This window comes from Cryptomeria japonica, chromosome 6, assembly GCF_030272615.1.
Source record: "Cryptomeria japonica chromosome 6, Sugi_1.0, whole genome shotgun sequence".
Lineage (NCBI taxonomy): Eukaryota > Viridiplantae > Streptophyta > Pinopsida > Cupressales > Cupressaceae > Cryptomeria > Cryptomeria japonica.
Window position 1 is genome coordinate 440970281 of NC_081410.1, and position 24397 is coordinate 440994677.

The following is a 24397-nucleotide window of genomic DNA, read 5'->3' on the forward strand; positions in this document are numbered from 1 at the left end:
GAAGACATTTTCAAAATTTTAAGAATGGCGCTATAGCTGGGAAAATTTCGATTTTTATTTGGAGAGCTTTGTGCCATTGTTTGGGGTGATTTTCTTCATGCTTGGTGGCTGCCATCATTCCCAGCTCGCTAATTTGTTTCAGATTTGAGGTTTGCTTCAGATTTGACCTCCATTGTTGGCTGCACATTAATTTTCAAACTTCAATTTTCATTGCCCAGCCAATTCCAACTTAGGTGATTTTCATTTGGATGTGTTTTATGGAGTTTTTAGTGCATTTTCAGACCATTTTATCGCTGTTGCAGGTCTGAAAACTCCATTATAGGCAGCTGTTCTCAGAAATTTTCATTTCCAGCCACCTAACCACTTTGACGATTTTGCTTGAAGCTGATTCCTTAGCTATTTTCCATCATTTTCAGAGATTTTTAACTACTTTGCAAGGTGCTGGTAAGTCTGAAGTAATTAATTTTCAGACTTGTCCTCAGAAATTTATTTTTTACCAGCCACACTTACATTCCTGGATATGATTGTTTCCATCATCAAAACTGATTTTTATCGAGTTATGCATATTTTTGAAGATTTACAACATGTTTTAAAAGTCTGATTTTCAGGTTGTCTTCAGATTTGTTGACCTCCATTGTTGACTGCGGAAGGTGTCTTCAGACATACTTTGTGTGAAAACACAACCTTTCACACCTTTCCTTAGTCATTGTTAATCCGGTATACTCCTTTGCATTTTAGTTTGCATAATTTCTAAGCATAAGGAGGTATTAATGAATTTTATAGAGGGTTTACATGCCCTAGCGTTGTCATACTTTGAATCTAATTATCAAAATCTACAAAGAGTATGGATTATTTTCTTGACTTCATGCTCTAATTAGCTAAAATATTTAGAAAGTCAGGAATTTTATCAAGAGCATTATTTATTTTCCTAATTCTAACTTCAAGCTTCGTACAGGTACGATGTCGAAGTCCGGATTTAAGGAAAGGAAAGAACTATTGAAGAGCTATGGATTTCCAGATCACTTCAGTTGCCCTTGGTCGTACATCCAGAAAGCAAGAATTTCAGGAGGTTGGTGAAAACCTCAAGGCAATCGATGCAAGGTTAGACAGAGAGATTGTGGAGAAAGAAAGGTACAGAGAAGAGAATATCAAACTTAGAGAGTAAATTGCAGGGACAAGGCGTGAAAATCCCACCCTTATTTCCCCTATTGCAGTTGACCACGGAATGCATTCACACTATGAGGCAGCGAGAGGTACACTCTCAGAAGTGGAAAAGTGGATTGAGAATACAAGAAAGCAGGCAGATGATTTCCTTACTCATTTTGTCCATGCATGTGATAGGACAACAGGGCTCACATTCAGAATCCAGTATTTGGAGGGAGTTTGGGAAGAATTCTGGCCTATTCAAGACAAGACTATTCCACGCCTCTAGAATTTCAAGAAGATTCCTAATTCCACCTTGGTTAGTGAGAACATTGTGCGTAGTGGAGACATATACGATTTCCATGGCTGGTATTGTTCATTAGCCGTGAAGAAATCAACTTATGAGAACGCCCAGTCGAGTTGTATGGAGATGGAAGGATTGATTCAGGACATTCAGATGAAGATCCTTGCTTCGATTGAGGAATTATTGGGTGTTGATGTTAGTGATGCTAGTGGTTTACACGTAGCCGAATTAAGAGACAAGATGAAATTTATGTATTTTTGCCAGTTGGACTCTTTGAAGAAGAGTTAGATAGACGACTTGGTCTCTTTGTTGATTCATGTTCATAGTTCGCAGAAGCTCTTGCCAGAATGGGAGAACACTTTGGATGCTTGCTCGGATTCACTGGACGTGATCAATTTACAACAGGATGCCTTGCCTAGCATTTCCATGGAGGAGTTAGATTCAGTATTGGCTAGATTCTAGGAGTATGCTAGGAGAGAGAGAGATGCAGGGAGGAATCTTCTAGAAGATTCCCTATTTGATGACTAGGTATCTTTTCATTGGGCCATATCTAGGTGGCACCTTTTTTGATGTAAACCCTAATTAGGACAATTCTAGGGCTTTGTTGGCATGATCTTGATCGTTGATCTTGGATCAATCTTGGCCATCCATTTTGTAAGAGACTCTATATATGCCTCCTCGTCTCTCATTTGTAAGAGAGTTTTTGTAGAATTGTTGGTATATGTTGCAGCTATTTGAATCATAATCATTGTTCAATTGTTGGTGATTTTGCTCTTCAAGTGTTGTATTTGCATTCATGGTTCTCAATTCCTCCAAGTTAGATTAGAATTTATTTTCATGTATGTTAGATTGAGTGGAAGATTTGTTGAATATATTTGTGTGGAATCTTTAATCCATACCACTAGCCTCTTGCCGTTGGTAAGTGCGCCTTGTGTGGTCAACTGGAAATTTAAGTAAGCTTAACTTCAACTATTACGCGTCCCTTGACAATCATCAACTTGGATGGTGTCAACGTTTGATGGTGATAGCCTGAAAATCTTCAAGTATACCTTAGACGATTGCACTAAGCTTGTGTCAATACCTGTTTGTGAGACCTTGCCTAGTTTGATTCCACTAGATTTATTCATCATTTCCTACATTTCTAGGCTTAGAATAGATATCTTGAACCCTATTCCTTTTGCCCTTTTTTTTAGTAAGAAGTAAATCCAGAGCCATATTGATAAATCTTAAGTTGTCAGCACACCTATTCCACATCATTCATGATAATCCAAACATTTGCGTAAGTCCCCAAGTGAACACAACAATTCACATCGACCATTGAGTTACCCACTCGTCAAGACCTGACATGTACAAACCTTGGAATCATTTTAGTTGATCTCATTCTTAGCATCTGAGGTGATTTTGTTCAAGAGAGGGTAAATTATCTTGGTAATTTATTCTGTAATGTTATGTGCCTAAAACACACATCAACAGGTAGTTTCTTGCTAGTGGTGGTAATGATGGGACGTTTCCTAACTATTCCCATATCCCAAAGGCCTCTGCACCCCCATAAATGATAGATTTGAGAGGGGATGCATCCCCTTGGAACATTAGTTCATATTCAAGTAGTAGCTTTATAATAGTATGGAAATATCTCAAGATTTTATAGTTCAAATGTCTGCACAATTAATATGATAGTTTGATTGGATGCCTTCTGTCTTTACAATTGTCTTTTCTAACTTCAATTGGACTTTGGAGAAATTTAATTCAAAAATACATTGGAACTAGAAAATGTTTTGTCCATTATACCAGCCTTGAATTTCAAGTTTATATAAACACATAAGCAATGCATATGTGTCAAGCATATCAATTGTATTTTATTAGTGTGCTGAGATTTCCTAGTTATAGGGTGCACGTCTAATGATTTGATAATCAATGGTTTGCTGAAATAGCAATTTCCTTTAAATTGCTGATAGCTCTCTTTGGATGGAGCAATTGTTGTTCTCATTAAAACTAAGATTTGCTTTTTTAATTGAGAATTGTGGTAGGTCGATTGAAAATCATTAGTTTTAAAAAGCCTTATATAGAAATTGTTGGTATGGTTTGTTAATGCCAAATATTGGGTACCATACAGTTTGATAGCAAAGTTTTGTTAAATTTGGGTGGAATTGTGAGTGCTATAAGGAACTGTTGTCTATATCGTGAGTTACTTGTAAGTTGATATTATTGTTTCATTTGTAGGCTATAGGGTTAAAAGTCAACAAAGTCAATAGCATCCTTTTTTTTATTTTTTAAATATACTTTATTTGATTAGAATGGCTAATACAATCCCCTAGCTGTCTTAGGGATGGCTAATAATTCCTTGTATAAAAAGGATGTCCTAGGGATGTTTCCTAAAGTTTGTACAAATTAGGGATTGGAAGATGTTTCTAACCCGTCTTCATGTCCCTGAAATATGACCCTATAGGGGATATGGTCTAAAAATGTTGGGGGTGTTACCTTGGGGTATATAGATAAACCATTAAGTCTATTATTATTACAATGTTCAAAAGAATAAAAGGTTAGTACATGAGGGTCCAAACATGCTCCCCACCTTTGGAAAAACCTTGAACTATGGAAACTATTGTGATGGTGTGGTTATAGAGTTGGCACGATTGTTGGTCTAAAATAGCTTTTGGCTTGAGGATGATGCAACTTTCATTTTTGCAATTCAGGAAGTATCAAGTAAATGTGAATTTGTTGGCCAAGGTTTCTTTAAACATGAGATATGGACTTTCTTTGGAGGACAAAGGGAGATCCATCCAACTTGTAGGCCACTTCACCCACTCGTTGTAGTATCTAAAAGGTCCACAAAATTTTGAGGCTAACTTATGTTTGCTTGTAAGCTTGTGGAATGCTTTCTTATATGTTTGTAGACATAGAAAGACCAAGTCACCTTTAGTGAATATACCCTTAGAATAGTGTTGATTGCCTGTTGTACTATATAGTTTTGAGTTAGGGCTAAGTTGCCCTTAAGAGTTTGGAGAAGATACTCCTAGTGTTATAGTTGAATCACTAACATGTGCCTTCAAATGGCTTGACTAGTAAGATGTGAGGAATGGTGGAGGTTGGCCTTTCACAGTTTCATATGGTGTCATCTTGGTGGAAGAATGATAGGTGTTGTACAATCATTTTGGAAGGGTTAGCCTTTCAGCCCATTGACTTTTTTATTTTGAAGAAAAAGCAACATAAGTAAGTCTCCAAGCATTTATTTACTATCTTTATTTGAACATCTATTTGTAGGTGATATGTTGAGCTCATTAGTGCAAAGATAATGGAAGTGGGTATACAATGGAGAAAGAGGATTTGATCAAGGAAGACCTGGGCAATTGTGAATACTTTATAGGATAGGCTAATGGACAAAGGTGGGCATACTTGGAGAGTCAATCAACCACCACCAAAATGATTGATTTGCCTCTTGACTTATGCAACTCTTCAATAAAATCTATGAAAATGTTTGTACTTATTGCATTCAAAATTGACAATGATTGTGGAGTGCACATAGTTTGAACAATTGCCCCTTTGTGGCATTGGCACATATCACATTTCATAACATTTTTATTTTGTTATTATTTTTCATTTCAGTCTAAAAAGTTCACTTCAATCCTTCAATAATCTTTAAGAAGCTTAAATGCCTTGTTGAAGAGGATGCATGTAACGTATAGGAGTTGGGTTCAAAGAGAAGAATTTGTAGAAATAACTATTCATCTTTTGTAAAGCAAGTGTTGGTCATCCTAAGAATATCTAGGCAAAGTTGTGGGATTAGTTGCTAGATAATGAATAAGCTACTGAATTTGTGCATCTTGCTACCATTATTGTTGGATTGTTGCAACCTATTTAGTGTTTTTAACGTTAAAGCACATAGTATGCTCTAGTTGTTGAATTTTTGAGACACGGCATCTACCAACACGTTTTCCTACCCCTTTTTGTAGATAATTTCATAATCGTAACCTAATAATTTTGTGACCTGCTTTTGCTTTTTTTGGAGAGGAGACTCATTCTAAGTAGTAGTTGAGACTATGTTTTTTTTTTTGGTACAAGTGGCTTCCCACAACATATAGCCACCATTTGTTGACAACATGAAGAATGAAGAGAAGCTCCCTTTCATAAGTTGATTTGGCAAAGATTTTGCTCGATAGGTTCCTTGTTGGTATAAGCTGATGGTTGACTTTCCTGCATTAATATGACTTTAATGCCACTATCCAAAGCATCACTTCTGATGGTAAATGGTTTGGAAAAGTCTAGCAAAGCAAATACTAGCATGGTACACATGGGATGCTAGAGAAATTGAAATTCTTATCTACCACTACGGCCATTTTAATGCATTTTTCTTTAATATTGCAGTCAATGGGATGACAGTTTTATAGTAATTCTAGACAAATTCATTGTAATGTCCAGTGAGACGTAATAATCCTTGAAGAATTTTTAGAGTTTTGGATTTAGTTCCAATTCTTCATATCTTCAATTTTGTTAGCACACAAAAAGTCTTTTAATGATGCATAACTATAATAGTAAGTGAGACGTAAGAATCCTCGAATAATTTTGAGAGTTTTGGGTTCAGATCAGTTTTTCATATCTTCAATTTTAATATTTTAAGTTTACCCTAACTCCTTTTGTTGGCACAATATTCTCGAGATATTTTTGTCTTCGTTGGTCAAAATAACTCCTGGAGTGCACTGCATATAACTAGTTTGCTAAAAGAAGCTGGAGGGTTTGATCTAGGTGAATGGTGTGCTCTTCTTATGCCTTGTTGAGATGAGAATGTCATCAAAGAATACTAGGATGAATTTCTCGAGAAATGGCCAAGAAATTTGGTTCATTAAGCTTTGGAACATAGATGGCGCATTAGTGGGGGGCCAAATGATAACTAAAAATTCATTGTGGCCTTCATTAGTTTCAAGGTTGTCTTGGGAATATCCTCTCCGTGTAGGTAGATTTGGTGATATTTAGATTCTATGTTCAATTTGGAGAGCAAGTGGGCCCCATGTAATTCATGAGAAACTCATCAACCATAGGAATTTGGAACTCATCCTTGATGGTAATTTTGTTTAATTCTCTAAAAGCTCCACATAAATGCCGTGAACCATCCTTTTTTCAAACAAGGATTACTAAAGAAGAGTATGGGTTGATGCTAGGCTGAATGACCCTTGCCTACAACAATTTTTGCACTATTTGTTCTATCTTTGAAAGATCCCTGATGGATCCCCTTGCTGATCTGCTGTAGTTTTTAAATTAATAAACTATATCTTCCTGTGATGCCTTTGATTTGTTTTAGAGAATAGACAGAAGTTGCAGAAGGTTTGTTTCTTTTTGTGTATTTTGATAGTTTTCAAACAAGTAATGAATAATGAACAGTAAACATGAAAGGAGACTGAAAATAAATAAGAACATACAGCCAAATTCAGAATTGCTACAAGCTGTACCAGACAGATTTCTGATTTGTAAAACCAAATAATAATTCCAATGCAGATCCAAGGAACTTACATCCAACAATGATGCCAAACTGAAAGGTGAATAGTTATCATGAATCAAGAATACCTCTAAGGCTGAATACATGCATTCCTTACATTCCACGTGGGATGTAGCTGCTGCAAATGGTGGCCCTAAGGCTGCAAGGATCACGCCCAAGCTGAAGAATCAATCTACCATGCTGAAACCCTTACTTTGCAACTGAATCCACAATGAAGAATGGCGTACTCAATTTCTGTCAACAATGCACTCTGCCTGAAGAATCCAATGCCAATAACTGTTGAGGGCTACGTCCCAGCCAGTCCAGATCTTGGGGTTTGCATCCCAGATGAAGAATTGCCCACTTAGAGGTAATTCGTAAAAATAAGTTTGATTGTGTAAAAAGATAATGAACAATTTGGTCTTCATCTCCTTATATCTCCTTTCCTTTCCAAGCCAAACCCTAAAAGGGAGTAAAGTTGGCGCATTAGGAAAAGAGTGTTATTTTCTAATTATGGCGTCAACTATAGGAAAATAACACTAAATTGCAAATAAATAGCTTTAGGCATCCAAAAAGACTCCGGAAGGTGAGAATCATGTAGCAAAGTTCAAGACCTTTCCAACGAGCTATAACACGTAGGCATACCAAACAATCATGAATATAACTTTGTCACCTATTTGTGACCGATGCCGGAAAAGCTGAGCTAACTGGCAGTCCCATCCCTAAAATCTAGGAATGCTCCTAGAAACTAGGAAACACACCCAAACTCCCTGAAACTGAAACCATGACATGGTCCCGTGGAACCTCCAATATGGGAACTGCCACAACCTCCTAAAAAATAGGGAATCTCCCTAAAATCAAGGAATTGCTCCCAATGGCCCTCAAACTGTCTGAAATGCCAACTCCGGATACTGAATACCCCGTATGAGTCTCTATCCACCACTGCCAGCCTACGAGACCCCATAATAGGCTAACTCACATGTCTCTACTAGACAAACTAAAGAGGGGACATGACAATCTTTGTCTTTTGCACAAAAATATATTGTTACAATTGAATAATTGGTGGCATACTACATGGAATCAATTGAATTACATGATCATTGGAACAATTAGGGGGTAGTTCATGTGGTCCTCAAATATTGAAGCATGTTTGGCTAGAAGTTCATGCAATTCTTATGTTTTATTTGATTCTATTGAATAAGGCGGCACCTTATTGGTGGGTTGAGTGCCACTTTATTCACTCATTGATTTAGCGTGCGTTGCCAAAATGAAAGGTGTCTGAGGATATTATAAAATTCCCAACACATGGTTTTTGACTAAGACCACTACCATGAGTAACTTCTTATTTGGCCAAAAATGGTTAGGTACCCACTGCTTTTACCACTTTCTAATCACCAAGATCTTGTAGAGTTGAGTTGAGAGAGTATTCAATTGGTAGTTGTTATTTTTGGAGGAAAAAAACCCTCAAAAGAGCTTTGATTGCTCTTTTTAGGATTCCACTTGCAAAATATTATTAATTAGAGTAATTGCATGCAAAAAAGAACACAATGCTGAGAAAATAACTGCAAATATGTTTACATTGATAAATTTGAAACAAGTATTGTAGGCCTCTTTGAGGGAACAACATCTTTGAGAGCAAGGCTCTACTACAAAATATGATTCCAAGGTGATCGTTTCTTTATTACAACATCAATATAAAGGCCTTACGAGGAGAAATTTATGTTGTATGACCGATTAAGACTAACTCTATCCTCTAAATATGAAGTCATTATATTAATACAACATGTGATTCACGTGGGATAACTTTACACAACATAATATTAACTAAATATTTAAATTATGATTATTACAATGCTTTCAATAATAAAAGATTTAGATTGAAGGGTCCTAATAGAAAACTTGGGATGAAGAGATTTCCAATATGTCTTTATTGTTTGAGATTGATAGACATGGAAAGCCTTGTGAGTACTCCTTGATTGCTGGTGAGAATTTGCTGGATACACCATAAAGCCACACGTAAAGGAATTGCCAGTCTTTAATTTCACTAGGAGGGTGATTTTTTCTACTACCAAATAGGATCAGACACTAAGGAAACATATTAGAAAAAGATGATTCTTATTGTGCTTTGGCAAGATTGCCAAAATATATTTTTGCAATCTAATTGCCTTATTCATCCTGACCTCTCCACATGCAAGTCTTTGACATCTTTGATTTTGTAATCTATTTCAGTGAAAAAAAAGTTTACTGGTTGATATACTTCGCCAGATTGGCAAGCCATTAGTTGACATTTATCAAGTTTGGACATTGTACATGTTGTGCGTTCTGCACACACACCCCGTCTTGGACAGGGGACCCCCGAGTTTTTTGCAATCTGCTGAAAAAGTGAAGAGGAAGATTAAACGTGCAAGTTAGGCTTTAAGCCGAAAATCTGTCAAACCTCCAAGACGCCTTCCAAGCCCAAAAGGTGAGATATCGTTTAAAGGGGAAAAACGGCACAAAAGGCCGAAATTGAAGAATACAACATAAGACTTTCAAATCGGCTCATAGGCCGAAATTGACAATCCAAACAAATCAAAACGCAAAGTTCAAAATCACACAAGTTTGCCGTATGCCTCCCTAATTTCAAATTGTGCAATTTTAACCATTTGGCCAAAATCCCAAGTCAACACCGGAGGAGGAATTTCGGGCGTTTGCTCTGAAAAGCAATTATTGTCTTCCTGTCGGGCTCTCAAAAGCCAATGAAATGATGAAAATCATCTAAGCTCACAATTCACCTTTTTAGGCCGAAATTCGCAAAGTCATGATCCAGGCCGAAAAAGTTCTCAGTTCACCAAAATCGGCTTCGGAGCCAGAATCACGAAAAAATGGTTATAGCTCTCAAAATAGTCTTATGAGCCGAAATACAAGGTAAAACTCACAAAATGTTCTTTTGGCTCAAAAATGAAGAAGCAAACTTAAACTTACAAAATGAGTTAATAAGCCGAAAATGGTGTTCAAAATCATGCAATTTCGCCTCACAGGCCGAAAACTTCAACAAGGTCAAATCGCGCCATTAAGTCGAGAGATGGAGTATGAAGTTTGCAAATTGATCAGGTACCCCAAAAATGAGGCCAAGTCTTGCAAAATGATCCAAGGGCTGAGGACCCGAAATTTTGACAAAGTCGTGCCATTTGACCTAGAGCCAAAAATCATTCAAACTTCCCAAAATACGTAAAGTCTTCTGATTTGCCTAAGGGGTTCAATTTCACAAAATTGGCCTAGATGGCCAATATGATAAAAGCGTTTAAATTTGCAAAAAAAGCTATTAGGAGCTCGAAAATCTTCAGAATTTAGGGTCATTTGGCCGAAAAGGACATAAAGGGCCAAAAACTCTAAAAGGAGTAAGCTCGCAAAATTGGCTTGTAGGTCGAAATTGAACAATAGGGCAAAATCGCACATTTCGTCCAAAAAGCAAGAAATGAATAAGAGAGTTTTTAAATACGAAGACCTCTCAAACCGCCCAATAAACTCGAAAAATCATGAAAGAACAGGGGGCATTTTAAAATTCAGTGATTTCACTAAAATTGCGAAAACAAAATCCCGATTTCCATCTAGGGGAACGTTTAAAAAACAAAGTTCGGCGTTTCATATTGCTTTGCAGGACAAAATAAGGTTCGCTTAACTATTTTGGTTCAAAGGGCCGAACTTTGTCAGGTAAGAGGTGAAAAAATTTAAAAGATACATCTCACAAAGAGCTTCTCAAGCCCGAACTCTACCGGGACAAAGCCCGACGTCATCAGTTAAATTTAATGTTTGTTAAATTAATTTAATTAATTTTTCAAATCGATTGATTAAAGGTGAAATTGATTGTTTGCAGGACGTCATCGCAAAGAACCAGGAGAAAGCCTAAAATGCAAATTGAAGAAGGATCGCAATCAGAGCTAGGCGCTGGAAGCTGGAGGAGAAAAGATGCAGCACATGATCAAAGTGATGAAGCATTGGGATGCGCACCACTACTTGAACCACAAGCTGAAGTCCACCACCGAGACCAAAGGCCAAAGAACACGCAGGAGCACTCCAAATGTGCATCCTCAGAAGAATACATTGCTGGAAGAAATTCCAGAATTTCAGTTTGAGAGATTGAAACTGTTTTATTGTAAAGAACTGCCTATGGGCCCCACTCAAGATATTTTGAAACAAAGTGGAACACAGGTCAGTTATGTCCAACTACCGGATAGACCCAAATTAAAGCCAAACAGTTGTAGGCAGTTGAGATAGTGGTTGGGTAGATAACTGAGAATTAAGTGGGTATGGGCAGCCTTATTTTGTGGAATAAATCAAGACCCTTTGATGCAGTCCATCCTAGCCACCGGTTCGACATGTAAAATCTATAAAAGGCAGAGGCCTTTCTTTTTTTTTAGAGTTTTATAGTGGGATTTTAGAGTTAGAATAGGCTAGATTTTAGGAATAGCATAGAGATGCTGCAGAAATTGTTGTAATAGGCAGCTCAAATCAATATATAGACATTGATTTGGTGTTTATCATCTTGTTTTCATATTGTTTGCATGGTTTCTTTTAGCTAGTTAATTTTAGAGTGCAGGGATTTTAATGGTGAAGTGTGGAGGGGTATTTGATGCATTTCTGGTTCATACCATTGGGGGTTTGCTGATTGTAGGTCACCGTGCATGGTTAGTCTGAACCCAAACTGTGCTTAGTTCAACTGCAGGTGTTCATCTTAGGCTACGCTAGAATTGGGTGCCTAAAACGAATGTCTCCAGTCTGAAAATCCTTCATCCCTTGGAGCTTGTACTGTTTTTGTCTAGTTGTGAGGGTGTCTCTGGCAAAACAAGAAATGGTTTATCGAAATCTGTCTACCCGCTGCATCAACTGTTATCATCCTTGTCCTTAGGTCTCCTAAACCCTTCCCGTTTGATTTTATTTCGCAGTCCAAAAATCGCAGTAGACTAGCTTGTTGCAAAATGTAAGACCCCTTGTGCTCCTAGCAAATCACATCAACCGATGAGCTATCCTACAGTTAAGACCTGACAATCGAAACCTTGAGGTCGTCCCCCATTGATCAATTAAAACAGCATTAGGGATTTCCTTATCTCAAGAGAGGATAGGATACTCGGCGAGATCATTCTATTCTGCGTTGGCTGGATGGAGTCGTAGTTCCACGACTTTAGACAAGTCTACAATACACTTAGTGTTGGAACGTGGAACTATCATTTCTTTGTTTTCTTCTTAATTCAATTATTTAAAGTGATTTTTTCACTTGATTTTATTTTTAATTTTTATTCTTATAAATGAATTTGTCTTGGAACCTAAACTCCAAAGTTCTTAGGTGAAAATTTGAGCCATTATGTATCTTCTTTTGCTTGGTTCTTGAGTTGTGAGTTGAATCTTATTCTTTGGTTTGCATAGTCATTTCTGACTTTGAGTTGTGACTTAGCATTATCATCAATCCCCTTGACATAGTATCTGATGGAGGAAGCAATGAATCAATTTCAGCTATAGCAAGTGGTATGATCAATGCTTATTTGTTTATCCTTTTGAACGGGAAGTCCACCTGTGCCTGCCAGCTTCTCCTAATCGAGTCTAGGAGTTCATTTGCTTAAACTGGTAAATTTAACTGATTATGATTGCACATACACCTCAGAGTTCAACATGTTATTGGTGTTTAGTTATGGTTTGTCTTTGAGGAAGATGATAGCTACTTGTTAAAATGTGCACATACGTGTTGCTTGATGTACTAAATTTTGTGAAGTGACCCTTATATTACAGAAGCAGAATCAATGATAAATTGCATGAGTTCATGTGTGACAGGTTAAACATAGTTCAAGGCTCTGAGATGAAGACTAGCTGTGTCATAATATGATTAAGCTCTCATGATGTATCTCTTTATTTCAATATATATATATATTGCTGATTTCTTAGCTTAGGATTCTGTTTTATTGTTTTTCAGGGAGGTGACTTGATCAAATGGGATAAAGCAAAAGTTGGATATTATGTCGGTGTTGATATTGCTGATGGATCGGTAAACTCAATGATCTCCTTCAAAATAACTTAGCCTATCATTTTCAGATTCTTGAAGAAGATAGAAATGTCTAATTTTTCTTCATATGTTAAAATAGCTGGTTCTGCTCATGTTGTTGGACCAAGGGAGTGTTTATCTTTGTTTCAAGTGGTTAGATGTACAGAATCTTGTGTAGTTCATTTGATCAGTTATGGTTAGGTCATGAATGACAAAACAGAGAAAAATCAGTCATATGATGACAGAAAGTTGGTAATGATTTGAGAAATGGAGAAAATGTATGGTTTCGAGGAAAATGGGTTTTTTCCTTTTATTTCACACCTAATATATTTCATAGACATCAAAATAAATATGATACAGAATATATTGTATAGAAAATTGGTGTCAGCAAGTCATTAACCTGCTAAGCATCAAATACTAATATATATGACTGTTACAAGTACACAAAGATTTCAATAAAAATTCCTTAAAGAAAAGTCTGTGCTGTTTGGAATCCACTTTTTGCATTCTTTAGAGTGTCATGTACAAACTTCAAAGTAAAAATCCTGAGAAATAAAGTTTGGAGTCCAACTTTGAGCTACTTTGCTCATTGGTTTGGATGAGGTTCAGATTGTGAAGTGAAGGCCTTAGGTCCTTCTATGTTGCTTTATCTAACCGACTGAAATCCTTAATTGTAAATATTGGCTTTTCCTTATCAATGGTTCAAAATCAGAATTGGGTTGATGTGAAGTCAACTTGATTAAGAGATTGCTAGAGTGCTTGATGATACACAAAAACCATTTTGATAAACTAGAAAGCCTACAAAGACATGAAAACATTAGATACCAATTACCATCAAAGTTTAAAATTTAAAAGAAAAGAGAGCTGCAGAGCTTCCTATGTGTTCTTCACTGGCTCCTTTTGGGCTAGCTTTGATCACCTATGATGGCTTTAGGGTAGGCAGTGGAATAGATTTGTGACTCTGTCCTCAAACTTGTCATGCCTTGCTCTACTGACTAACAAGAAGACAAAGAACATATTAGGCCAAAACACTTTTTTTCATGTTAAGTTTTCTCTGACATTGATGATTCCATGGATTGCTACAATGAAATATCTTTAGTCAATACAAAGGATTGATCTGCTCATTCCTGTTTATATTTCATTTCGTCTACAAGCTTGGAATCTGGAGTTTACAGCTGCTAGTACTGATTTCTGTGGCCTTTAAAATCCTTTCTTCACCATTCACAATTAGCCAATAATCTTATTTATCAACTTTGGAGCCAAATCATTAATTGCATCACATCCACACCTAAATTTATATCTTGATTTTTGATCTGCTGCTACAGTATTTGAGTGACTTGAATGCAAGTGGAAACTCTTCAAGTAGTAATTGTATCTGTTATAGACTTATAGCTTCTGTGTTCATCCAAACACAAGTTTTATAGTTGCACTTGGAAATTTAAGGAGGGATTTATATGTTGTGTTTTTTGAGCCGTATATGTTCTTTTATGAGCTCACAAGATTTAATTTTCTGTTTCAGATAGAAGATTGTAGGACTCGATACAATTGCGAGACAGATCCGTTACACAGAAGAAAAAAATTCTCATTTCCAGCACGCCTGATATGTGCAGATGCTTATGAGGTTAGCTATTTTCAATCCTTTTCAAGATAGAATGAGTTTTGGTTATCAGTTTCATGAACTCTGTTGGAAAGTTGTGATGGTTCCATGGTGTGTCAGTTCCTAGTGTTGTCTCAATTTACAGAGAAACTTCATGAAAATGCATTACATGAGATTTTGTTTCTACTTTTTTTAATTATCGATAGAGTTTGTTTCTGTTTGTTGGGTATAAGTGGAGATATTCGATTGTGTTTGGTTTCTGAAGACATTTACTTATAGTTTGTTGATGATATAATCTGGACAAATTTTTTTTGGTGAGTTCCAACTTCCTTTTATGCAAAGTATGTTTTTTAACTCTTTCCTGAAGATCCTGTCTAGACAATTTTCTTGCACGACCTTGTAAAACCAGGTCAATGGAAAGAGGATTCTGATTCGTTATGGGAAAAAATTATGTATATAGAAACCTTGTAAAAACTTATTGCTACTAAGACTTTGAAGTTCCTATGATCTAACTTATAAACAAAATCTTTTACATTTTGAAGATAACTATGTTTGCCTATTCTTGTTTTGCTATCATTTTTTATTCTAGCAAAAGTTCTATTGAGTTGTTTTACAATGATTCTAATTAATGGCTTTCAGGTCCGTTTGGATGAGGAATTAAAGCATGATGCACCCTTTGATATATGCAGCTGCCAGGTATGTGATCTGTTGAACTCAAAATGATACAGTTGTGTTTCGGCAAATTCATTGCTTCCTTTTCATCCTGTGATATTATCAATTTTATGAAAGTTGTTGGTATGTTATGAATGTGTAAGTGCTGGTTGAATATTGCAATGAAAAATATTATTGTTTTGTTTTCTACCTTCAAATTGCTGCCAGATTTATATAATATACGATATTTTGGTTCTCATAAATTTGTTTGTTTAAAAAACATGCCAAGTCTAAAGAATTAGAGAACTCAAGAGTATAGAAATTGCATGAAGAGGATATTATGGTAGAAGGCTATACTTAAGTAGAATATAAACGTTTGTTGCTAGACCCTGTTGCATATTTTGTTGGCACAAAATGAGTCTCACTTTTACTTTTTGTAATTTAACTTTTTGAACTTCTGTATTGAATCAATGAAATAAATACTTGTGATTAAATGTGTGGTGATTATCTTTTAATTTGATTAGGGAGAGGCATAGCATGAATGGAACTCAATGATGGTAAACAGATTTATAAGTCAATGCATTTGGTATGAGAGACAATAGGACCAATCTGAAATTTCAGAAAACAAATCACATGTGTGTAATAAAAACCCAGAAACTCGAGCTCTTATTCTTAGTGATCCTTAAGAACACGTCGCCCCTGATTATGATTTGTTTCCTCAAGAGGGGATGTCCTGGGGATGGGGGGATGAGTACACCTCTTCTACAAGCAGAAGATTCCCCTGTTGTGAACACAGGGGGATGCTAGGCTGTCCCTGAACCTCCTCCCCTGTCGGTCATGTTTTGGGAAAAAAATTAAAACATCAACAAATTTTATGTCTTGGTGGCATTGCCATTAACCTTCATTTAGCTTGAATGCTTTTATTGGCATGCACTTGTAATGCTGCCATTTTCTGCATCCCTTGTCTTGGTTTGTGCACCTTTAATTATTGTTTGTTTGGTCAGTTTGCCCTTGCAGAGGCAACTTTTTTGTTTTCATGGTTTCTCCTCATTTTTTCGCATGTTTGAACAAAAGTTATCACATACATTAATATTTTAGAATATAATTAATCAATATGAAAACAATCCTGCCTTTTGATTAGAAGAATGAAGGATGGAGCCTCACTCCATGTGCGCTGAAAATTACAATTTTTTTAGCATATATATATATTTTTTAAAGCTTGTAAAATTTATACTAATTTCATATTAAATCATTCTAGTGTTAAATTGTATAGGTATAATTTATCACATCATGCATTTAATGGATTGGAATCTCAAAGGAATTTCAGTGATCACAAGCTCCAATATTTAGCACATAACATTTAAATATTTTATATAGATAGATATATTTATAATATATGTAAATGAAATTATATATAGATATTTTTTTTTTAAAGCTTGTAAAATTCATATTAATTTAATATTAAATCATTCTAGGGTTAAATTTTATAGGTGTAATAGATTGTGTCATGCATTTAGTGGGCCGGAATCTTGAATGTACTTTGGTGATAGCAAGCTTTAGTATTTAGCAAAAATATTAAATATTTTATATATAGATAATATTTAATCTAATAATATATAAATACATATTTGCTAAAAAGTTTTTGGGGTTGAATACCAGAAGGGGAATCTGAAGAATTCGTGTGAGCTGGATTCAATGGAGTGTGGTCACCACTTCCTGGTAGTTGTGGCTTGAAAGAGTGATTAGGGGAGCCGTTTTTTTGTTGCTGTAGATTATTTTTATTTCTGAGGAAGCCGTTCCTTCAGTGAGTACCTTTTCTACAAGAGAGGGTGTATATCTGTTGCTGGGTGAATGTGATACATTTTTCGATTAAAAACATGAGTTAGCAGAAAATGCATGTTGTTGCAGTAATTATGGATGGTTACAGTTCTGACTAATTCACATTGATTTTTGAAGAAATCTTGTTTAAGTTGCAGGAGAATGTTTAGTATTATACTTCTGAGTGGTTTCAATCAGTTTGGATTAAAAAAATATCTGAAGGTTGAAGTTGGTGCTTCTGTTCGTAGAAGTTGGTGTTTTGAAAGGGTTGGTGCCCTTTGTGAGTTGAATCTCACCATTTTATTGATTGGGTTGGTGCCCATTTGCTGAGTTTAATAAGAAACTTTTATGCCATGGTTTTTCATGAGAAAAAATTTGTGTTCTTGTTTTGTTTTATGCTTGCACTTGGTAAAGGGGCGCCTTGATAATATTTGAAGTTTCCAAGCCATTGGGAGGTGGAGAAATGAATGCTAGAAGAGTCATGAGGACATTTTTGGAGCTCTACCTATTGTACCAGCGCCCATATCAAACTTGTATAAGTTTGATTTCGATTACAGTCTGATATATCCTATTTTCAGTGAGATTTGGTGAATTTTGGCATGATTTGAAGTGGTTATGCAGTCCTTGTTCATGCTGGGTGTGTCAGATGATTGTGGCAAAGATTTTTGAGTGTTTGCTTGCTGTTCAGACTTGTCGCAGCGTGTCTACAGAGCAATATTGGATCTGTACCAGTATAAAATCCATCTACAATTGAGGTATATCGCTGTTGTTTTAAGTTGGGTGAGTTTGTTCATCATTTGAGGTTCATTTTGGGGTGTTTCAACTGTTTCCTTTTACAGCAGCACTTTATATCAGCAACTAGTCCTCTTTTTTTTTGGTGTTCATAATGCATATGTGCTAACCTTGTAATGCTTCAGATGGTTAGTACCACTGAATTTTATCTTTTCTATGCATTCTATGTTTTAACACTAGATGTTAGTACCGGCAATGAGGAGTTGTTGATGCTGATGTACTTACCCTACTGAACAAGAGGTTTAATACGTGGATGTGCCCCTTTCAATCACCATTTGATAAGTGGAAAAAGCTTGTTCATTTATTTCAGTATTGTATAGGCTTTTCCACTGAATAAGTGGAAGTGCTCCTATAATTCTCATTTCTCATTGAATAAGTGGATGCTTACTTCTTTTTGTACTGCATATGTACTCCATTGAATAAGCGGCATTGGCTACATTTTCTGCCTAGTGCTTTAATTTAAGTTGCTGCTTTATGTTTAATTGTAATCCTAAAGACTGTATGCTTTCACCTTGCCTATCACGAGAATTGGGTGATCAAAAAGTGGAGAGGAAGTTTCATTAGATTTTACTTTCAGTTGGAAGTTATTTTCAAAAAAATTAGAGCTATATATTACATTCTTTTCTATTGATTTTACATCAGGGTTTTGTTTCAGATACTTATTTGAATTCTGCTCTAGCTTTAATCTATTAAAATATTGTAATGTTTCTATAATGGTCATCTTAGTTGTTGAAGTTGGTATTTAGAAACTTCTAATTAGGTCTTTCATGTTTCTATTTATGATTGTTTCATTATGGAAAGATCGTCTCGTGTTCTCTATTTAAGGAGTCTTTTGTCGCCTTTGTAAAGATCGAATTGTGAATTATTATAACATGGTATCAGAGTGGGTCTGGGTCTAACTCCCTCATGGGAGGCCTAGGGTTATGAGAATGTGTTGAAATCTCTCCCAAAAATTTTATTTAATCAAATTTTTTTTTATGAAAAAAAATTGTGGGTGCCTTTTTCATAAGGCAACTGTTCTCCACTCAAAGGGTTTTCTTTTTTTTTTTCCACTGCTTCAAATGAGCCTGTGATTTCTGCATTTGGTCTCTTTTCGCGACGTCTTCTTTTGTGTGGTTGTGTTTCAATGTCTTTTGCAACTGTGCAAGATCCTGGTCATGTTTCTTTTTTTTCTCGATGTATTGATTTTGTATTGCCATGTGAAGGGTCTGCCAAGGGTTTCCTCCTGAATGGCGGGTGTATGTAATTTTCTACTTGATCTAGGGTTTGCATTTTATGTAATTTTTTCCCTAAAAAAATTATTCTGGGTTTTTATAATTTTTTTCCTTAAAAATTATATTTGGATTTTTATAACTTTTTCCTCAAAAATTATATCTGGGTATTATAAACTTTTTCTAAAAAAATATTTGTTCGGTTTTATAATTTTTTCCGTAAAAAAATTACTCTGGGTTTTTATAATTTTTTCCTCAAAAATTAAATTTGTGTTTTTATAATTTTTTCCTAAAAAATTATTTCGGGTTTTATAAATTTTTCCTAAAAAATTATTGTTGGGTTTTATAATTTTTCCCTAAAAAAATTACTGTTGGGTTTTATCATTTTTCCCTAAAAAAACAAAATTACTGTTGGGTTTTATAATTTTTCTCCTAAAAAATTATTGTTGGGTTTTATAATTTTTTCCAAAAAAATTATTGTGGGTTTTTCTGATTTTCTCCTCAAAAATCATGTCTAGGATTTTTTTGATTATCTCAAAAATCGTATATGGGTTTTTTGATATTTTCCACAAAAATTCATTGAAGGGTTTGTTGATTTTTCCACAAAAATCGTGGTTTTTTGCAGTCTGTTTTGGGTTGTCTAGCTCATTTGCAATGGCCGTTTGGCGATTTTCCCACAAAATCGTGGTTTCAGATTTTTGCCAATTTTTCGTCAACAAAAATCAATGTTTTTTGAGAACCTGATCTTTGTGTCTCTCGATAAAGGGAGGGACAGCTTTGTTACCCAACATTGGGATTGTGGTTATCTTGGTCGTCTCCGGAAGTTTTGCAGAACCAGGGAGGGTCTCAACAATAGGCTCATGTTGCAGAGCGTTCTAAAGAGGAGGGGGTAGCCTTCTTTGCATTTGTGACTAAATGACCTACAAATTCTGTCTTGTCTTCTGTTGGGTAGTTAGAACGATGACAACTAACGGAGGGTATTCAAATATTGTAATGTTTCTATAATGGTCATCTTAGTTGTTTAAGTTAGTATTTAGAAACTTCTGATTAGGTCCTTCGTGTTTCTATTTTTGATTGTTTCCACTTTCCATTATTGAAAGATCATCTTGTGTTCTCTATTTAAGGAGTCTTTTGTCTCCTTTGTAAAGATTGAACCCTGAATTATTATAACATTATCTTTATGTTGGGCAATCATTTTAACTCTGAAAGCAAACATGTACTTATTAAGGATTTGGCCTTTCATGGAGGAGGTCATCCTCCAAAGCCCAGATTTTATTCAGCACAACATATAAAATAGTCTTCCTTGAATTAGTTAGTGTTTTTGTAGTGTACAGCTTTGTAAGGCCCAGGTTTGCTCAGGGTATGACAGTGGCCTGTTGGACTGCACTGGCTATGTCTAAATATTTAAATCAGCCTTAAGCATGATCCAGATCTACAGGCTGAGGCCATATACTAAGTGAACCTGGCAATATCTAGACCAGGATCTGTATTCGGTTCATAACACAGGTGAAATTTAATTTTTTAGTCCACCAGTTCGTTCCTTTAGCTGCTCCAAAGTCCAATACAGGAGCTAAATACCCTTTTTTAGCTATTTTTTTTTTCTGGAAAGTTCAAAGTATGTATATAAACCAGCCATGAGGGAATACAAAGGGCTAGATCAATCTAACTACTAGTCTGCCAGATTTCACTTATTATTTAGACCTTAAAATTTGTATCATGTTTCCATTTGAAGTTTACTTATAAGGTATGCTAAATCCACTTGAAAGTTAGAGATCCTTATATCCTAAATACTGTTTTCCCCTGATTATGTCACACAAACTGATTCGTTTAGGAAGCACTAATATTATCTAATATAAAACCCAATGATAGAATAAAAAATGCTCTTTGCTTGGGGCAGATAATCCTTACTGTAATCAACTAGTTTCTTTCAACTAGTAGCTTAGCCAATGCAGTAGATGAGACTTTAAGGAGTGTGACAAGCCTTGATTAATCACTTCCTAAAAATAACAAATATGGCTATTTATAGTTTTCATCCACAAGATCCACCATCTGACATATCTTTTAGTGTCTACAGCCTTCATCATCTCTTTCCTATTAACATCAAACCCACGGCTTTTTTCACCAATAGGTAAATATTGGGACATCCAGTCCACTGAATTCTGCCTACTGAATAATTCGTGGCATAACAATAGTACCAAAAGTTGTGCCAACAATTAGAACTTGCCTAGCAGCATTTAAACAACTAGTTCATCACTTTGTCAATCATAAGAGTGGCCAACTATTGGTAACCATCTTCACTAGTACTTTTTTCTGTATTTTTTGCCATCTCAAGAATATACCCTTCTAGCTCATGCTCCAAAATATAGCTGCCTGAAGACATGTTTGGTGACTCCTTTCATATCATCTGCTGACAATTGAGTTGTGCCAGTGAGATTCAAAGCCTTATTTGAACTCTTTCTTGCATAATACGACCTGCCCAGCATTAATACCCTTAAAATCTAATCTATAGTAAGTTTCAGAAATAAGAAGTTTCAAGTGTTAAACAAGTGGGGAAAAAGTCATGTCCCAGCTACTAGTTTTAAGAAAACTACAATGCCACCTGCTACAGCTTAATAGGGAAAGAAGGAATGGTAAAATAAATCATGTTGTTGCATGCAAATGATCAAAGTAGTTGAATGGGACTGAAAGTTACTGCCAGTTAAAAATAGTTTGTCTAAAGGGCTTGCCTAAAATGTTCCCCAGTGAAGACAGAGAGAAAACGACTAATTAAAGGGTTAAAGATAAAAAGATAAGGATAGGAGAAAAAGATAAACCTGGACATCCTTAGTGTGTAATGTGTACAAAAACTCATAGGTCTACAGTGTTCTGTACACTGCATTATGTCATCAGAGTGTGGAGGCTATAGTCATATATTACTTAGTTTTCTTCCAAAATGTCTGCCAATCTTTTTATTAGAATGTTATATACTGTCGAGTGAGGTTGAAGCTATTCTTGCAGAAACATGAAACCCAATGGAAACAGTCTTGTGTTAAATCTGACTGGAAATATCTCAAAACTCATTTCTCTAGTTAAACAGTTGTCGTATTTAACTCACTAGAAAAAAATATTTAGCAGATACTTTTATAGCAAATTGTTCCACTAGTAAAAGAGTTTTAAAACTTAATAGAAAATTGAATGGCAGGATAGCATATTCTTAGAAAGACAGGATCTTATTGGTTGTTTCCGTTTTTCAATATTAAGTTTGCATATTAATATTATTAGTTTTTAGTAGATACCACATACTCTTCTCAAAGAAAACCTACAAGTCTTCTTGGTATTTATGCATATTTTTAACTACTTAAGGAAGCAGTGGAATATTCAACTGACCATGCCAATATCCTTTACTGATGTCTCTGAACCTAAATAAATGTCTGAAGAAAGCTCCTTTGATGATTATACCTCCATGTGATCTTTGGAACAAAAAATGGAAGTTGTTGCTTCATTTGATTGTTGAAAGGAATAATCATGAGGAAAACTAGATTCAAGGAGAGGGACACACTCCCTGTACCATACCCACAGCTCACAGTGACTGATTAATTATATAACGTTGTACCTTTATTCATGTACTCTCTTACCCTATTAAAAAGTGACACTCCCATCCCCATAACAATATTCCATTTATGATAAAATGTTGCATGTTATACTTGATAGGATTCTTGACTAACTATTCGTGGAAAGGCAAAACCAATTTATGAGGAAAAAAATGCCAAATCTTGAATTGAGGATGAAAACTAAAAGATTAAGTTTATGGGATAAAGAGCAACAATGATAGTCCATATCCCATGACATGATACATATTTAGCAGCTTCATTTGTTACCATAATTAAATTTTTATATAGGATTTGCGAGCCTATTGAAAGAATCAATTTGAATCCATTTTGGTCTCCAACCCTCTTTTTCCATTCTTATAACTTTCTGAGCCTATCGAAAGAATCAATTTGAATCCATTTTGGTCTCCAACCCTCTTTTCCCATTCTTATAACTTTCCGTGAAGATGAATTGCAACTCTGGATTATTATATTAGCAAGTTTGTGTATCTTTTAACTATCTTCTTGGCAGCATTGACCTCCATACGATTGATGGGCTGTAGTCAAATTCTCTATTATCACCTTGAAATCTAGCAACCTAGGATTTATCACACTGAAGGGGTGAGTAACAAGGAGAATGTTACAACTGGTGTTTCCAGTCCTCATACAAAAAACTTACATAAGGTTGTTGATTCTAGAATAACTAAATAAAGGTTTTAGTAAACCTCATCAAAAACAGGATTTGGGTTTGGACCAACCATTACTCTTCAGGATCTGAATCCAGGAGAAGAGAAGGTAGAGAATATTGAAGGCAAAAAGGACAGCAAAAGGCCACAAAATTTAATATCGAGGTAAAATATAGAAAAAGCTAATTCTGAAAAAGAAATATTTTTTTCATAATAATGGTAGTTAGGTTCTTGAGGATTGCTACATCATCAATTTTACATGGTTTGTGTGTGTGTGTGTATGCAATCCTTGTTTTATAGCTTAGTTGAGAGCTTTGTTGTCTATTGGCCAATGACTTGTTTACTTTCATAGTAACATGCTAACCACAACAAATGGAGATACTCCTTTAGATCAGAAAATGGAGGGATGAGTCCAAGTTAAGAATATTCTCCAATTTATTACAGTAAAACAGATTATAACTGGATTTAAATGTCACAATGACTGTTGAACATGCTTTCTTTTTCCTTTTTATATAGTAGTTGCAAAAATGCATCAATTACTGTGCTCTTCAATAGGTTGTTGCATGTGGAAATTTGTGTCTTTCTAGAACATGTGATGTTATTTTGACAAAGTAGCTGCATAATAATGTTTCTTGCATATGAGCTTAAATGCTTGTTTATGGCCCTTATGTTTTGGACTCTTGAATGATACAGTTTGCCTTGCACTACTCTTGGTCAACAGAGGAACGTGCACGGCGAGCTTTGTTAAATGTATCTACATTGCTTCGTCCAGGAGGCACTTTTGTTGGTGTTATGCCGGATGCAAATGTGATTGTTAGAAAGCTACGTAAAGGTACCCATTTCTTCTTAGTAAAGTTTGCATTGGTAGTTACTAAGTGGATTGAATAGACTTGTACTCCATAATCTTATATTTCCATAAGAAATTCTATAGGAGTAGACAATATGCTCACAAATATTAAATTAATGTCTCATTATGCTGAGTGGATTCTTATTAGTGGTTTAGTCTGGTTCGAATTGTTTCAAAATTCCATCATATTTTATGATTCAGGAAAACATGTCTTCCCATAAATTCTTATGGGGACATGTCATTATGATTTGGTTCTAGTGGGACGAAAGAGACAAGTGATTAAACCATAGTGCGTGCTTTCA

The 24397-nt window shown here is 35.4% G+C and overlaps 1 protein-coding gene across 3 annotated transcripts in view; it reads left to right on the forward strand.

The window, feature by feature from the left end:
• The window catches only part of LOC131037527 (mRNA cap guanine-N7 methyltransferase 1), a 127137-nt gene that overhangs the window by 22214 nt on the left and 80526 nt on the right, over positions 1-24397 (forward strand). For all 3 annotated transcript variants that reach the window (XM_057969685.2, XM_057969684.2, XM_057969686.2), the window contains 4 exons: positions 12859-12930; positions 14447-14548; positions 15164-15220; positions 23942-24080. In XM_057969685.2, coding sequence (XP_057825668.1) covers positions 12859-12930; positions 14447-14548; positions 15164-15220; positions 23942-24080 — 370 coding nt within the window. The remainder of the gene's footprint in view (positions 1-12858; positions 12931-14446; positions 14549-15163; positions 15221-23941; positions 24081-24397) is intronic.